General features: G+C 45.5%; 1 protein-coding gene across 2 annotated transcripts in view; it reads right to left on the bottom strand.

Annotated features, from left to right (window-relative positions):
* The window catches only part of mamdc2a (MAM domain containing 2a), a 43,942-nt gene that overhangs the window by 7,167 nt on the left and 18,411 nt on the right, over positions 1 to 18,364 (bottom strand). For both annotated transcript variants that reach the window (XM_080766742.1, XM_080766741.1), the window contains exons 3-8: positions 15,198 to 15,451; positions 13,214 to 13,298; positions 8,525 to 8,662; positions 6,772 to 6,925; positions 5,672 to 5,774; positions 1,522 to 1,615 (exon numbers count right to left, since the gene is read on the bottom strand). In XM_080766742.1, the coding sequence (XP_080622868.1) occupies positions 1,522 to 1,615; positions 5,672 to 5,774; positions 6,772 to 6,925; positions 8,525 to 8,662; positions 13,214 to 13,298; positions 15,198 to 15,451 (828 nt within the window). The remainder of the gene's footprint in view (positions 1 to 1,521; positions 1,616 to 5,671; positions 5,775 to 6,771; positions 6,926 to 8,524; positions 8,663 to 13,213; positions 13,299 to 15,197; positions 15,452 to 18,364) is intronic.

Raw genomic sequence — 18,364 nt, 5'->3', positions numbered from 1 at the left:
ATTGTAAACAGTAAACATGCTTGGCTGCCGTGTTCTTAAGGCTCATTCATATAGTCTGGATTTCCGGTGCTGAGGTGACCACCGAACTACAACATGACGTCACTGAGCCGCTGTGAAGAGCAAACCACCGCCACCGCCCCAGCCCTTCTCTCTGTTTGTACTCACCACCGCTCAACGTTATTTCAGCTCCGGTGGTCACCTCACCTGCACCGGAGCGGTGGTCACCTCACCACCGAAAATCCAGACTATGAATGAGCCTTAATTAAAGCGCTCAGATGAGGGGGCAGATTGTCACGGTGCAGGGGCACTATGCGCTGACCCAGAAAGAAAAGGTTGGTTTGGGAACCACTGATCCAGGCTCTACCGCAGTAACACCTGCTGTACGCTGACAGAACACATGCCGAGTTCACAGAGTTTCTCCCTGGAATGTTACCTGGCAAAACAACAGGTCAGGAACAAATCAGTCCTGCTCTCATGCAAGTATAGAGCCCGACGTACAGTGTATACCAGCCAGGCCACATGGGGCTTATTCACACAGGCAGCTTTTATGAGGAAGAAAGCGCTGCCCTATGAGGCACTTCTTCAGCCGGACATGAAATAAATAAGAGGTTGGTGGAGCGGAGGCTATCGCACCATTGAATGGAACAGACTTCAGTAGAACTGGAACTTGCCGAATACCGGTATGTTCTTTAAAAAAAAAAGTTTTAAACTAGTAGGCGTAGATGTGAAATGAGTCAAGGTTGAGCAACTGTATGGCATATTTATACCATAGACGAACACCAATGTCCACTCTGCCGCCCATGCAGCCACTGGATGCTGCTTTGAGTCACTAACTGCTGGGCCACCACTCGCTTGTTAATTAGTGTGGTTGCCGATAGACAAACAAACTATTCTAGACTATTCAGGTCGTTTTTTCTCTCTCCTCTGATTGGGACAATTAAACAACCCCCTGCCTATAATTCCACAGGAGACACCTTTCATCTTTCTACTTGCCACTTTTTTGTATTGAGTTGTGCTTGAAATGTACTGAAATTATGCAAGCTGTTAATAAATATACTTCAATCAATCAATCAATCAAAAGCCATGTCGTTGTTGTCGGGCAGAAACAGGAAAAGCATCTAAAGTAGCATACTGTCCACCACTGTATGGGCGGGGTAGACCATGTGGTCAGAGCCATGGTCACAACTCTATACAGAGTTGATAGTTGGTATAGGGAGGAGTGAGTCCCTCCACTCAGGCAGGCTGTTGGGCGGCCTGCAACACACACACCACACAACCGTACATTCATTCATTCCCAAACTTTGCCAGGACCCCCAAATCATATATGGAGATACAAAGTTTCTGCCCAACAGCAATGACACATCGTTGCAAATCAGAGGCGGCCCGCCTGCAATTTGGAGGTTAGTATTCAATGGATTTTAAAAAGTTTGATTTGGTTAGGGTGTCGGCTCCTGTCGGACCAATGACCATGTAACCATGTAACCGATGTAACCAGAGGTACAATACATGTGAGACACTCACCTGTCTCTGAGTGACAGAACTCTGGAGAGAAGGAGATGTCATCCACTGCGACATATCCTCCTCTGGCGCTGTTGAACGCTACCTCATACACAACCTGTAAAGACGCACGCACGCACGCGCACACACACACACACACACACACACACACACACACACACACACACACACACACACACACACACACACACACACACACACACACACACACAGAGAGAGAGAGAGAGCCCCTTTAAGTATTTATGCTTCACTGTTAATAAATAAATGAATTGAAAACATGAATGAAAACACAGACACACACACCGACTCACACACACACACACACACACACACACACACACACACCGATACATGTGCACACACGCACGCACCCACGCACACAGACACACACACGCAAAACCAACGCAATCACACGCACACAAAGTTCAAGGTAAACTTTGAATCGGGGTCAGTTAAGCGGACTTTTCCAGAGCGGTGCCGAGGTGACTTCATTGAGGCCGGTAGGTGGGCGGGTTATATAACAGACAGACAGACAGACAGACAGACAGACAGACAGACAGACAGACAGACAGACAGACAGACAGACAGACAGACAGACGGGAGGGAGAGGGGAGATGGGGGGTTGCTGGGAGAGTGTTTTGGCAGGCGAGGAGACTGTAAAGGAAATGGTACTGAGAGTCGAGTCTCAAGAAACCATATTCATGTGAGAGCCCAATGGAAACGCATGGAAAATGTTGTGTGTGTGTGTGTGTCACCAACATAAATAAAGCTGCAGGAATGTGTGTGTGCCACAGCTGGAGATCCTCCAAGACAGCAGAGTACACACACACACACACACACACACACACACACACACGCAGGTGTGCGCAGGATTTAAAAAATAAAACTCAGGTTTTACAGCCAAACACTAGGCTACTAAAGTCTGATTTATATTTGCAGTAGTTGTGCGCCGGGCCGGTGTCCTGCCTGCGCCAAACATAGCAGATCTGTAAGCTCATAGCATGTTGCAGCACTTCCCAAACACTAGTGTTTCACTCTCATGCACTTGTTCATATAGTGTCTCTGTCGGGTGGAAACCTCATATGTCCAAAGCTGTGAATTTGTCAGGGAACATTTCTTTTTTTTAAAGCATCAAAAGTAGCAGATTAACAAGCTCAAAACACGCCGAGCTGCGCTTCAATATTGTGGATCTGCAACTTCTGATGCTTTCGTGTGATCCTCAAAAGTTTAGAATGTAAGATGAGAGGATTCTGCCCGACAGCAGTGAATTGTATTCCACTTATAAGGGTTATTTTCTTTTTCAGCTTGACACCCAAAGATAAATAATGTGTTTCCCCGCCATCCCATGGGACTCAAACTTACAAAAATAATAAACAAAATAATTGGAATAATTCCACATTGTAAAGGCCTGACCTGTCTGCCCTTCTCTGAATGTTTCAAACAATGCACGCTCACTGAAGAGGTTTTTTGGACCCATTTAATTTAGCAGCAGTCTAGTCCTGAACAGATGCATTTAGGCTCCTGCAGGCCTTTTGTGTTACTGCATTCAATTAAAATATCACACTTATGGCTCGTACACACTGCACCATATTTGCTCCGATTATGCTGACTGGGAGCATCTTTGGCGCTCGCCGACAAAACTCCCGATCTGGCGCAAGATGGGGCTTTGATCGGCGAGGTTTTGCTCGCTGCGTTGCGAAAGGACCTGCGAGAAGATCCAGCGCCGATAAAAGCGCTCGCCGACGCCTTCCCGAGCATTTCCGAATATCTAGCAGGTTTGATATTTGACATCATACAGTATGAACTGTATCACGGCATCCTGCACGTACGACGTGCGATGTCAAAATGAATTGGAATAAAAAACAAATGATGTATCGGGTCTGGAATCTGGATCGCATCTTGGTGAACTCTTGCAGTGTGTGATGCCTATATAGTCGGCGACCAATCGTTTAGTGGGAAATACATAACTGTAGTGTGAAATACATAACGGTCTGATGACTCGCCGAAAACTTTAAAACTTGTGAAGGATTATGTGTGCTTTAGTGGTGTGGCTAACAGTCTGACACCGTCATCAACCTCATGTCATTGTCCTCCACTGAGACATGCAGTGTTTTATTGTATGAAAGGGAATGTACATCACGAGATGTATTTATTATTTATATATTGGGCACACGACGTCTTACATCATCATTTAGTGCCCTAAAAAAGTCCATAGACTTGGCTGCCACATGCACGTGATCTTCAAAAAGCCATGCATCGGAGGGGCTATAGGCTTCCTCGGATTTGTTTGCCGTGAGTCTACTCTACTCTGCCCCCGTCCTTGGTTCTGTCAGCAGAGCACGGCCATCAAACACAGACGGAACACAGCATGTGCGTTTGATAATTGTGTGCTGTGTATGAGGCCTCAGTTGCTCGGTCTGATCTTCAGTGGTCGTTTATCCATTTGTAACTCAGAGAGTGTACATAGTGTAGCGAGTCAAAGTGTAACCGTGACGTAACCCGTTTCATTTAGAGCCGTGCTGCAGTAAACACATCTAATGGACATTTACAAGACAAAGCCAATCATGGCGGAACACCCATGGTGTGGGTGAGACCGCGCTGGAAGTCAAGTCACGTCACGCTCAGCACTCGCTTGGAGTACATCTTGTAGATGGAGCTTAAAGGACAACTTTAGTTTTTTTTCAACCAAGGTTCATGGTTCTTTCTTTCGTTTTAGGGATTTTAGCTGTTTTTGACAGGGGGGGCGGGGGCATTCGAACATGGGGCTAAATATGTATTTGTTTACACGATTTTATAGCGATTTATTATTTTATTATTTACTATAGTCCTACTAGACCCCAGGAAATTACATCTGGCCACAAAAGATTACAGGATATATTGAATGTGAAGGGGGGTACTACTGTGTTGCATGGCTCAACATGTCAGTTTGTCACCCCCTGCACATTCAGTAGATCATGTGATCTTTTGTGGCCAAATGTAATTCCCTGGGGTCTAGTAGGACACTGGGGGGCATTCGAACATGGGGCTAAATATGTATTTTTAAATACTTCATTTTAAAATATTTAATGTAAATTAAATACAAATAAATCGCTGTAAAATTGTGTAAAAAAATACATATTTAGCCCCATGTTCGAATGCCCCCGCCCCCCTGTCAAAAATAGCTAAAATCCCTAAAACGAAAGAAAATGAAAAAAAAAAAAGAACACTCATCTTTTACTTGATCTAATAACAACCTAAAACATGAACCTTGGTTGAAAAAAACTAAAGTTGTCCTTTAAGTGGTTCATTAATGAGGTCACCCACAGTATTGTATTATTGGCTCTATGCACAGCGGTCACATTGGAAAGAAATTACCTCCATACTTCCTTCACAGGTTTTTACCAATGATACTAACGAAGGCTCTGTTCCATTCTGGTCAAACAGAGTCAGGGTGCTGCCTTTGTGCATGTTGGCTCACTGGAAACACTCTGGGTCTCAAAGTGGGCTTCCAAATGGCCCCTTGGAGTGTACAACGTTTTGTAAGTTTGGGTCCCACATTTCTTCTTTGGGTCTCGAGCTGAACAGTTAATTGCCAGTGGGATCTATAGAGCGCCGCAGTCCGGCCCCCTTTCAGAAAAGCGAGTGGCCCAGGAAGTGGAAGCCCCATGCATTCTCCCATCGGCACTTTTAATATAATTTATTTAAAGACGGTTACGCCGCGGACAAAGCCAATTCGGATCGTGACGAATCATGACAATGAACACAATATTTTGGGCCGATCAAATAATTTATAAGACGAAAAACAAAACAAATAGTGTTGTCTCCTGACTTTCTTTTCTTCTTTCTAATGATTTGATCGTCCCAAAATATTGTGTTCATTGTCATGATTCGTCACCGTAACCGTCTTTAAATAAATTATATTAAAAGTGCCGATGGGAGAATGCATGGGGCTTCCACTTCCTGCGCCACTCGCTTTTCTGAAAGGGGGCGGGACTGCGGCGCTCTATACACTCTGAATCCCTTGAGGGGGTTCCAAATAAACCCTTATACATGTAGGTCTGAGAGCGTATAAGGCTACAGATGGAGCCAAACTCTCAAGATTCCTTTGACAACCGCACTGCAATCCAGAACATTCACAGAAGAACACGCACTGACTGCGACGGCGGGCTCTGACCTCCAGGGGGTGCGGGGCCTTGATGTCCACGGCCACCGGCATCCAGTTGGACGTGGTGTAGACGTCTGGCCTCCAGACCTCCTCGTAGTGTCCCAGCTGGTCTCTGCGTGGGAACAACGAGCACAGAGCGTTAGACCCAGCTGGTCCCTGGGGAACAACGAGCAGACAGCGTTAGAGACGCAAGGGATGGAATACCACGCAGAGCCATCTAATAGAAGAGTTGCGATATTGAGGGGGCAGAAAACAGCCCGGTCACGTGGTTCATGTACTCGCGCGAGCCCGCATAGACTCCAATGCATTCCGTAAACTTCCGGTTGTCCCTAATTGAAGCCTTCAAATAGGGACAAACCAATGGAAGTCTATGTAGAAGAGCCGCCATTGGACTGGCCCCATGAAGTGAACGGAGTTTGCGTAACTCTATCTATACTCTATGGCTCTGGAACAGAGGCGGAAAGTTCTTATAACGGCAGGGGGTTCAAGCAGCCACGCCCCCTCCTCCCCCCCCCCAGCGGTGGAAAAAAAACGAGTTTTGTTTTTTCGAACAAAAGCCACCTTATTAGCATTTGAATGCGGCATGCGCGGCGGCCCAACACCTATCTTGTAACCCCTCGTAAAGGTATGTGTGACTACGTGCATGACAACATGACCACTGGGGAGGGAAAATTTCAGTGGATAGTCAGTGGGTGCATAATTTACTGCAGTGCATATAGATATATTTTGCCAAAATGCAGTGGGTTCGCGCCTCTGAACCCACGGAGTTTCCGCCACTGCTCTGGAATACCTTAAAGGGGCACTTTTGGCAAAAAAAACAAAATTGCAAAAAATAGCGGATTTATAGTGTCGCATTGAGGGATTGTAAAACAGCTCTTTAGGACAAAAGATGTTGATGTCTATGTGTGTGCACGTGCCTGCATGGTGAACAGGGACAAGAGGTTGATGTCTATGTGTGTGCACGTGCCTGGTGAACAAGGAGAAGAGGTTGATGTCTATGTGTGTGTGTGTGTGTGTGTGTGTGTGTGTGTGTGTGTGTGTGTGTGTGTGCACGTGCCTGCCTGGTGAACAGGGACAAGAGGTTGATGTCTATGTGTGTGTGCACGTACCTGGTGAACAAGGAGAACAGGTTGCCGCGCTCCTGGTCCCGCTGGTAGTAGAAGGACAGGCAGCCCGCCATGGGCACCGTGGTCATGGGGCTGGTCAGCTTGGCCACCTCCTGGAAGCGCTTGGCGTACACCGAGTCCACGTACATGTAGTGACCTGAGGCGCACGCCCAGTGGTGGGAGAGAAAAAAAGGAAACGTTCTCACATGTTTTTGCTTACCGGTATTATAAGTAAAAGTATCAATGCCGCAATGTAGACATATTATACGTTACAAGTGAAAGTCAGGAATTCAATATTTACTCGAATACAAGTACAACAGTATTGGTATGAAAATGTGCTTAACGTGCAAAAGTAAAAGTACTGTGTCCTGGCCATTGCGAAATAGCAGATCTACAAGCTTGTAGATCGGCTATTTTCAAATGGCCGAAATGTGGTCTGAAGTGGTTAATGTATGTTTTGTTCATAATAATCTACAAAGTAACCAACCAGTAACTAAAGTTTTCAAATACTTGTAGTGGAGTGAAAGTACAGTATTTGCCTCTGAGGTAGTAAAAGTGCTGAAAAGGCATCATTCCAAAACCTACACGAGTTGTGCAAGGACGCACTGTGATTGGCCAATCGCTGTGATTGACAGCCTGAACCTACCCCGAACCTCAGTAAAACTATGCCTAAACCTAACCCGTACTCTAAACTAAGCTCAGTAAAACTATACTTAAACCTAACCCGTACTCTAAACTAAGCTCAGTAAAACTATACTTAACACTAACCTCAATAAAACTATACTTAAACCTAACCCGTACTCTAAACTAAGCTCAGTAAAACTATGCCTAAACCTAACCCGTACTCTAAACTAAGCTCAGTAAAACTATACTTAAACCTAACCCTAACTCTAAACTAAGCTCAGTAAAACTACTTAAACCTAACCCGTACTCTAAACTAAGCTCAGTAAAACTATGCCTGCCCGGGGGCGTGGTTATAAGCACAACCTGGAATTGGAATGTCGCGGGAGGGTGGGTGGTGAATTAAGTGCATTTTACAACGTGGCCAATCACTGCGCCCCCATCGCCGGACGCCGGTTATGCTTGCAGAGACTCTTGGGTAATGAAGTCAAAGACTTTATAGCTGCCATGTTATTTGTGCCCCAAATGGCCACTGATACCCTAAAAACTACATATATGCTGTTTTCAGTGTTTCCATTTTTAGATACGTATACTCCACTACATCTCAGAGGCAAATATTGCACTCTTTAACACTACAATTATGGGAAAGCTTGAGTTACTATAATTACTGCGCATGTGAGTGTGTGGCTGCGTGCGTGCTGCATGCATGTGCGTGTGTGTGTGTGTGTGTGTGTGTGTGTGTGTGTGTGTGTGTGTGTGTGTGTGTGTGTGTGTGTGTGTGTGTGTGTGTGTGTGTGTGTGTGCACTCCCTAAACAGTACATTTGTACATTTCTGTGCTGTCTCTTCTATTATTGGTAATAATATGCCAAATGCCAATGCCAATGCCAAATATGGCAAACACAGGTGTTTGTGTATTTGTCCGGGATTTACTTTTTACAGCCAGCACCGTGTAAATTTCTGTGGACATAAACAAATCATAAAACAAAATACTGTGTGTGTGTGTGTGTGTGTGTGTGTGTGTGTGTGTGTGTGTGTGTGTGTGTGTGCGTGCGTGCGTGCGTGCGTGCGTGCGTGCGTGCGTGCGTGCGTGCGTGCGACCGTGCGTGCGTGCGTGCGAGCGAGGTGCATGTGTACCTCTCATATTGCTCATGGTGTGGTCGTCGGGCAGACTGGACTGGGGGTCCCGTGCCAGACTGCCACCAACGTACCAGTTGACATTAGGGTTCCAGTCGTTGCTGTAGCCACACAGGTGGTGCTCCTCGAAGTTACACTCTGAAACACACAACGCACGCACACGCAACATTCACCTGGAAGCTTCAGTGTTGGGTAGTTAGCTGACGATCTCATCCAGAGCCACTATACGTGTGGAGATCTGTCCATGTTACTGACCTGATACTGGCCATGATAGTGGCCATGATAGTGACCATGATACTGACCTGATACTGGCCATGATACTGACCATATACTGACCATGATACTGGCCATGATAGTGACCATGATAGTGACCTGATACTGGCCATGATACTGACCTGATACCCTCCATGATACTGACCTGATACTGACCATGATACTGACCTGATACTGGCCATGATACTGACCATGATACTGACCTGATACTGGCCATGATACTGACCTGATACTGGCCATGATACTGACCTGATACTGGCCATGATACTGGCCATGATACTGACCTGATACTGGCCATGATACTGACCTGATACTGGCCATGATACTGACATGATACTGGCCATGATACTGGCCATGATACTGACATGATACTGACCTGATACTGGCCATGATACTGGCCATGATACTGGCCATGATACTGGCCATGATACTGACCTGATACTGGCCATGATACTGGCCATGATACTGGCCATGATACTGACATGATACTGAACTGATACTGGCCATGAATCATGATACTGACCTGATACTGGCCATGATACTGACCTGATACTGACCTGATATGACTCTGGGAGTGGGGAGTGTTGCAGGCCGCCCACAGCCTGCCTGAGAGGAGGGACTACCCTACCAACTATCAACTAACTATCCAAGTTTAGACCATGTGTCTCTGACCACATGGTCCCTCTGGGAAGGGAGCCCACCCAGGGACCCCAACTCGCAACAATACATAATGAATAAACCACTTTAGAGCCATTTCCAAAATAGTGAAAATAGCTCAGCTACAAGCTCATTTCCGGTTCTACATCTCGATACAGTGATGCATTGCTAGGAGCAAGGAGTACCTTTAAGCAATTCCACCGGTCCTTGACATGATAAGGTTTGAGCACCACTGACATTTACAAACAAACAAACATTTAGAAGGCATTTGTATAGAATCTGCCTCGGGTCTTAATGGGTTAATGCTGGGATAAGTACTCCGTCCACCACTGATGTGATGTAAATACACCCCTGCCCCCATGGCTTCGGCTGGACACCAAGCAACCACCTCTGGAGGGCCAGAGGATTGTTGACACCCTGAGAGAGACAGAACCACTTGAACAAACACAGAAACCACACACACACACACACACACACACACGCACACACGCACGCGCGCACACACACACACACACACACGCACAAACACACACACTCTCTCTCTCTGGCCTCAGGAATGTTCTTTATCTGGAAAACTGTAATAAAGATGTCGCTTAAATTGAAAACACACGGAGCAGCGCAGCCCGACAGCTGTGTGATCTCCTTTGTTCCATATCAATGGAAGGAAATAAAAAAACACTTCCCTTCAACAGCTGAGAGCAACGAGGCATTATACAAAGCATCTCAGAGGTGGATGGGTAGAGTAGCCAAGAAACACTGGGGGAGGAAGTACTCGAACACTTTTATGTGCAGTAAAAGTATCAATACCCCCAATGTACTGTAGAAATACACGTTCTAAGTATGTTATTCAGAATTTACTTTAGTAAAAGTACAAAATATTGGCAGCAAAATATACTGAAAGTACCAAAAGCCAAACGTATGACTCATTTCAAAAAGTATACAAATCTTTTGAAAGTAGCCAATCTACAAGCTTGTAGATTGGCTACTTTCAAATAGCCAAAATATAGATATGTTTAGTAAGAAAGAAGTCACTAGTTTTCAAAAAATTGCAGTGGGGCTAAAGTACAATATTTTCCTCAGATGTACAGTAGTAGACTAGAAGTAAAAGTACAGAAAATTGGAAATACTCCACTAATGTAAAAAATACCTCAAACTTGTACTTTAGTACAGTAGGCCTACTTGAGTACATGTACTTAGTTAAATAGGACAAAAAACATACTCAAGTAAAAGTCCAGTAGGTAATTGTACTTTTATGAGTGCAGCGAGACCCTGTCGTGCAGATATTTCAAGCTATATTTACAACAATGGCGAATATATTTATTTTCGGCAGTAAACCAATGGAATGACACTCGAGTCAGACTGAAGTACCGTCCAAAACATGAACAAACAAGGTCTTGAGCGAACAATATCTATTCTGTTTGCAATAAAGACCTTATTTAGAGGCCGCGCCAGAGGTTCAGATAATTTGTAACTATTTTGTTTTAACCACTTAAACCCCTTAGCTGTTTCGCTTCGCATTCCACTTTGCTCACGTGCTTCTATCGTCTCTGTCGAGTGGAAACCTCATATTCAGGATAAACATAAAAACAACAACAAAAGCAGCAGTTCTACAAGCTACAAAACGTGGCACTTCGCGAGACGGACAGGACTAGTGCAATTAACGTGATGCATTTTTTTTTTCATCAGCTTTCTTGTATCCTGTACGAGTTGGATCCCAAGCAGAGAATGTTTTGGAACCTGTGAAATACCTCTTATCTCCATCATTTATGTTTGTGTGTGTGTGTGTGTGTGTGTGTGTGTGTGTGTGTGTGTGTGTGTGTGTGTGTTTTTGTTGTAAATTAACGCCCTACTCAAACATACTACAGCATCACACAAAAGCATAATAAGTAGTAGATCTCCAAGCTGGAAACGCGACACGAAGCAAAATGATTTGAGCTTGCCGATCTGCTACTTTTTCTACTTCTAAATTTGAATCCTAAAAAGTAACAGCTTTGAACATATGAGGTTCCCACCCGGCCGGCAGAGACGTTATAGCATTATTAATGGGCTGTACCCTATAGCCGGAAATTATACTTGGCTTGTGGCTTGCAAGTATCACGATCCGAAAATAGCAGACCTACAGTACAAGCTTGTAAATGAGCTATTTATTTCGGTGCGCGATCACACCCAGGCACAACCACATAATATAACTTACTTATTTTGTCTCGACCGCAAAAAAATATATCACGGTTGATTCTGTGGTTCTCTAACCTTTTCTGATTCAGGGCCCACTTGAAGAAAAAAAAAAAAAGGCTGCCCACACATCTGACCACTTAACACGGCTGCCGTGCATTTTCAGAGCATTTTTGTGTTGATAAATCGACTGTGTCCCGGCTTGGATCGATTGAACCAACAATCATTCATTCATCTTCAATTATTTGGGGGCCCTCTTGCAATACCACGGTCCACCACTGGACCCCGGCCCACAGGAATTGCTGTATTCGTATACCATTGGTTCTCAAAGTGGGGTCCAGGGGCCCCCAGCTAAATTAGATAATAATACAATAATTTTTATCATTTTCAAGCGCTTGTATAGAAACATCTTTGCTTCTGGGGGTCCCTCTGGCACAAGACATTTTCAAATGGGGTGTCCGCGGTTAAATTCATGCCCTTTTGCGTGGTCCTTGACATGAAAACGTTGGAGAACCACTGATGCATACCATCCATATACGGGCCGCTCCAGAACCACAGCCTGTGAGCCAGCTACAAACATGGCTTCTCATTGGCCACGTGGTAAAAAGCCGGCAGAAGCATGACTCCGCATTGGCCACATGGTTAAAAGTCCTCCCGGACTGCGACCGCGACCTATTTCAGAATGATTTTCTCTGGTTGCTACAGAAACACACAACAGTACCTTCCCACAGCGATGACTTCATGTCCGCTTGTGTCTGGTTGAAAACCACCAGACCACGGACACACGCCCTACTGTATAGCTGCCCCAGTGCTGACCAGCGGGGAGAGTAACTGAGTACAGTCCTGAGGTACTTTTACTTGACTTGCATGTCATTTTTCCAACACATTATACTATTTGTGCACGTACTGTACTGCATTGGACCAGTGTGGTAGATATTTCCTTTCATGCAGGCACATAAAAGTTCCATGAACTGACAAATTACAACCTTTAACCAGTGCTGGAAAGAAACAAAGTACTGTATGTTTTTGAGGTAGCTTTACTTTACTTGAGTATATTTCCATTTCCCACTACACTACACATCAGAGGCAATAAACATTGTGCTTTTTACTCCAATACAATTATTGGAAAACCCTTGTTGTTACTTACTGCAATAATGGACCCTTTCGGAAAATAAATCAACACTCACACTTTCCTGTTGCATTTAGACAGTTTTCTGAAAAACCTAGATGTTTCTATATCAGTGGCTCTCAAATAATTTAATGTGAAGGACCCCACAATTATTTATCATCTCATCTAAAAATATTACCCTTTTTTCCCCAGAAGCAAAGATATGAGTTAAAAACGTTTGCTGTGAAAGAATATATTTATATATTCAAAGATGTGCACACGTTTTCACAATTTAAACACAATTGCATATCTACAAGCTTGTAGTGGGGCACGTGGTGCTGCACTATGAGCTTGTATAATATCTGCTATTTTTCAACAGCTAAAGTTTAAAATGACGGTTAAAGTGGTTAAAAGGAGACACAGATGCGTTCCAGGTCTTAATTGGCAGAGCATAATACGATGGCTGACCACACACTGACCTATACAGTAGCCCGGGACGATGTGAACTTCAAAGATGGCAACGCTGTTTCCTGGACCATCTTCAGGCCGGCCCTCCAACAGAATCTACAGCACAGCACAAATACCAATAAATGTGATTATTCAAATGTTCCTATCAGATCAAAACCAGTGGTGGAAGAATTAACCCATTTTGGACTGAGGTCGATTAAAAGAAATACTTCTAAATCCTAAAAGAAAATCTGAAAACCCCATGTTTCTATGTCAGTGGTGCTCATGTCAAGGACCCCCAGAATTATCTCTATTGGGCCACGGACCCCCATCTCAAAATATGTAGTTGAAGGGACCCCCCAGAAGCCAATATTTTAGTTAAAAATGTTCGCTCTGAAATATATATTCAAAGATTTGCACCACATTTTCACGATTAAAAAAAAATAGCAGCCTACAAGCTCGTAGCGCGCCACTCAGTGGCGCGCTATGAGCTTGTAGATCTGCTACTTTTCAATAGCTAAAGTATAACATAATGCTTGAAACACCAACAGGGGTTCCCGCCCCAAAATGAGTTAAGTACAATGACTGTTTTACTCAAGTTAAAGTAAGTAACAATACGTCTCTGTCGGGTGGAAACCTCATACGTCCAAAACTGCTACCAAGGTGCCTGGACCGCTGAGCCACGGCCCAGGCCGAGATAAGAGGTTTCTGATCGACAGCAACGGTCACCAGTACAAAGGCCAAGTATAGGCCGAAAGTTGTTGTACTGTCTGTGGTCGACTAATTTTGCTTTATTTTCAAACGGTTGACCCCATTTGTACCACCAGGTCTTTCAGTTGACACATTGATTGACTATATTTTGTTTGGGGTAATTTCTTTATCGATTGGTTCTATGAAGTGAGTTTTAACTGAATACTGAATGCGGTTCATGTTGGTTGATGATTTTTTGTTATTTTCATTGAAAGCAAATATGTTGTTGTATAACCAATTAACTCTGGTTCAAATGCAAAGAGGCTGTTCCAATCAATCTGAGGGTTCTTCATTTTAATTGAGTTGCGATTTCCCTCACGCACACCTGGCTACTCAGCTAAACTGAAGAAACCGTTACATTACGCACAGTGGTGGAAAGTAACTAGTAATTATATTTACTTAAGTACTGTAATTAAGTAAAATGTTGAGGTATAGTTCTACATTGCAGTATTGATACTTTTACGTAAAGGTATATTCAGTGATTTCACTTAATTCCAATATCACTTTTGTTGTGATAATCCTCCCTACTATAGAGTGTGCTGACCTCATAAAGAGTTCCTCCCTGTCCCCAGTTAACCCCGTAGGTTTCGTTTTTGGCTAGGTGGCCCAGCCTTCATCCAATCAGGATATAGAGAGGCCTTCCACCAATCATGATCGAGCGGGGGCGGGACTTGGTGTGCGTGCTGTTGGCCTGTTGCGTGTGCACATCTTGTTACCAGGGCACCATTTTATCACCCAAATCACTGAATGCTCCTTTAAAGATGGAGTGCCACAATTTTTGTATTTTTCCAGTTTTTCATGTGTCTATGAGGTGACAGTACTTCATTAGACACCCTGGAGTTGTTTTTATGTGCAATGGTTGTATTAACTTTGTATTTAGGGTTTCTTCCTGGAGGCTGAACCCTTGGCAGTCAAACGGGCCAATGAAGTAAACAGTAATATAGTGACACCACACTATCAGCCCCTCCCCCTTTATCATACAACTACAGCTGTGGGTGTGGCTTCAGTTCAGGTGGATCACCACCCATCACCACCCACCAGGCAAACCAGGCATACTTAATGAACTGGTGGGCGTGTCCACATAAAAGCATGATTTTAACAAATACTGTACACTTTTTGGAAAAAAGTTCTTCCCCCTTATATTGTAATAATACATGATGATCATGTTTTAGGGTGGAAAAAAATGGTGGCACTCCATCTTTAAGTAAAACACAAGTATTCTCCCCCCCCCCCCCCCCCCCCCCCCACCACTGGTTGGTCACACACCTGGTAGGGGTGGGTGGTGTTGGCCAGGTCCACGCTGGCGATCAGCCAGCTGTCAGAGGAGCCGTCGGCGCTCCACAGCTTGTGGTCAAAGTTGTCTCCGTGGGGCCTGAGGTGGACGCGGACGGAGCCCGAGCCGCTGATCTGGTACACCAGCCTCAGGCAGCTCCACTCCGTGTTGTGCTCCAGAGCGGGGCTGACCAGGACCGCCCGGTCCTGGCCGTGCAAGGAGCCGGAGTCCGTGGTGATGAAACGTCCTTTTCGGAAAGGGAAAGAACAGCGCAGTGCGTCAGTACACAGTATACAGCAGGGGTTTCTTCTTCTGGAAGGGAAAGAACAGCGCAGTGCGTCAGTACACAGTAAGGGAAAGAACAGCGCAGTGCGTCAGTACACAGTAAGGGAAAGAACAGCGCAGTGCGTCAGTACACAGTAAGGGAAAGAACAGCGCAGTGCGTCAGTACACAGTATACAGCAGGGGTTTCTTCTTCTGGCCAAGGAGGAAACCCCCCCCCCTTAGCTGACGGCCCCATGACTATACATTCTGGATAAAATTGTCTTTCAGCCAGAGTAACTTCATATAGACTTGTTTGACAGCACTATCGTTTCGTCAGCGTATGTTGGATTCACGTCATTGTGCATTTTCAGACATTTAAACCTTTACCTGTAAACTGTCAACACATAGTAAACGTGACCTTTCACCCTGTACTTCCCCCCCCCCCCCCCCTCTACAACAAAGGGCACACAGGCTTTAGCTCTGACATACTATTGGTCCGACTGTCATTCGACCGACACCTATACCCAAAACCCTATAGCCGCTATAAGCACGGCACAATTAATTAACGGTATGTCGGGAGCGACGGCTGATTTCCACATGGCGGACCTTGGGTGGGTGTGTCGGATCTGCATGTGCACCCCACGGTATAACGCTTTGCCGAAAATAGCCAATCTACAAGCTCACAACGCCTCGGAGTGCGAGGCGTTGTTATTTGCTATTTTAGGCTAAAGTCCTCAGAATATAGATATGCTATAGGGTTCAGCTTTTTACATTGCGAGGCGTTGTGAGCTTGTACATCTGCTATTTTGAGCTAAAGTCCTCAGAATATAGGTACTGTATGCTATAGTACTGTATGTTGGTTAAGGTAAAAAATATATATTATTCACACCTCTTATCATTCGTACATCGTCATGCATCATCTCATACTGGCCAAATGCCTGTTGCCACAAGTCTACGTCATTTGGCGGCCATTTGACGTACATTTTCCCTTCATTGTCAACAATGGCATTTGTGTTGCGTACATTCTGTGGTAAAAGCTGTATATAGGAGGGGCTAGCGGCCCTCAAAAAGAAGAGACATCCTATCACACAAAGATTTGGCGGCCCGCCTATAGCAACTCTGTGGGCCCCCTACATGTAGGGGTCCCCTGCAGTACATTATTGGTGTAATATTATGTGTATACAAATATGTAGACTGCATGTCAGCCTGCAAGCATGTCAGCATGTCCGCACACAGTCTCCATTTTGCAGGCCAGCAAATTCCCAGAGCAGTTGTTTTGAGGGAGCACTTGTTTCGGTTCACTTGATGTTCCACATGGAACTGGGGGCGGGGTTATGAGGACAACTGGCTTAGCTAAGGAGTACAGTCAGTGTATATTTAAAGGAGGGGAGAGGTCACAGGATACATCACATTAGCCTTCTTAAGAGTTGTAAACAGGTCCCTTTTATGGTGCCCATGTTCTTCTTTATAATAGACCTTGTCTAGTAGTTGTTGAAACTATACTAGACAAGACACACACACACGTGCACGCCCCACGTGGCACCCTCCACCCACACACAGGCCCGGTTTGGCCGTCGGGAGGACCGGGACTATTCCCGGTGGCCTGCCTCCTAGTGGCCTATAGTGGCCAGCCAGCCACAACCAGCGCAGCAACAAAGAATCTCTCCTATAAGCTCAGGCCAGGCCAGCCCACAGTCAATTTAAATTCAATTCAGGCAGTGTTGCACAGCGCACTGCCCTTTATAAAAAAGTTTATAAACACTGTTAATGGAGGGAAGAAGTTAATAATATAAATAACATCAGATGGTACATTTCTCAAGTGAAATTGCTGTAAAAAGGCCCCCAAAATGTCGGCGCGCGCGGTGTGGCCTGCCAGGGCATATATAACTCCCGGCCTGATTTGGAGTTCCACTCCGGGCCTGCCCGCACACACACAAAGCCACACGTCGGTGCACCCACGTTCAACGACACGACGTCATAGTCCTTTATTTTGGCCTTAAAAAACACAACATTTCGCTGTCTCCTGCATTATGTGACATTTAGAAACAGGTGGTACGGCAGGACGGTTGAGTGATTTCCAACGAGCACTTCCAAACTCCATAACACTCCAACATGCTGCTCAATGTTGTGCCACTCAGTCTAGATGAGGGGGGGGCGTGTCCTGATGGGAAAATCATGCATGTGCATACTCTCTGTAGCCCAACACACACACCGGGTGCGCAGCGACGCGGCACAGCGCGTTGCCGCGCGGCAACGCCTGGAAAATAGAACTGGTTTCTACTATCGGAGCGCCAGTGCGCGCCGGACGCCGCCGGTGTGCGATATATATAGGTTCATTGAAAATAACGGAGGCGGCTGCTTTGACGCACGGCGTTCGCAGACGGTGTGTGAGGCCCTTAAACTGGACCTTTCTTATACAGCACGAGAAAAGAGCTGCTAGGGGTGCAGGGCGACATGAGGCGAAAGCAAATATCACAATGTATTATACAAATACATGTATAAATAAAATACATGAATATCCACAAGAATATCCACTATGTGGAGCGCCCTCGACTCGAGTGAGGTATATGGAGCGTTAAGCAGGAGGAGTCGTCAGGGACGGGTTCCGTTTGGAACCGATGGACCGGGGGGTATATAGGGACCCCATGCACAGAACCGAGGGACCAGGGGGTACATAGCGACCCCATGCACAGAACCGAGGGACCGGGGGGTACATAGGGACCCCATGCACAGAACCGAGGGACCGGGGGGTACATAGGGACCCCATGCACAGAACCGAGGGACCGGGGGGTACATAGTGACCCCATGCACAGAAGTGGCCCGGCCGTAACTCACTCCACTGAGTGACTTGGCGATGTGAATTTGAATCCCGGCTCTGATCGCTACAACATACGTG

This window comes from Protomyctophum bolini (assembly GCF_963924005.1).
Source record: "Protomyctophum bolini genome assembly, chromosome: 6".
In the NCBI taxonomy this organism is placed as follows: Eukaryota; Metazoa; Chordata; class Actinopteri; order Myctophiformes; family Myctophidae; genus Protomyctophum; species Protomyctophum bolini.
This window is presented reverse-complemented; position numbering and strand designations above follow the sequence as displayed.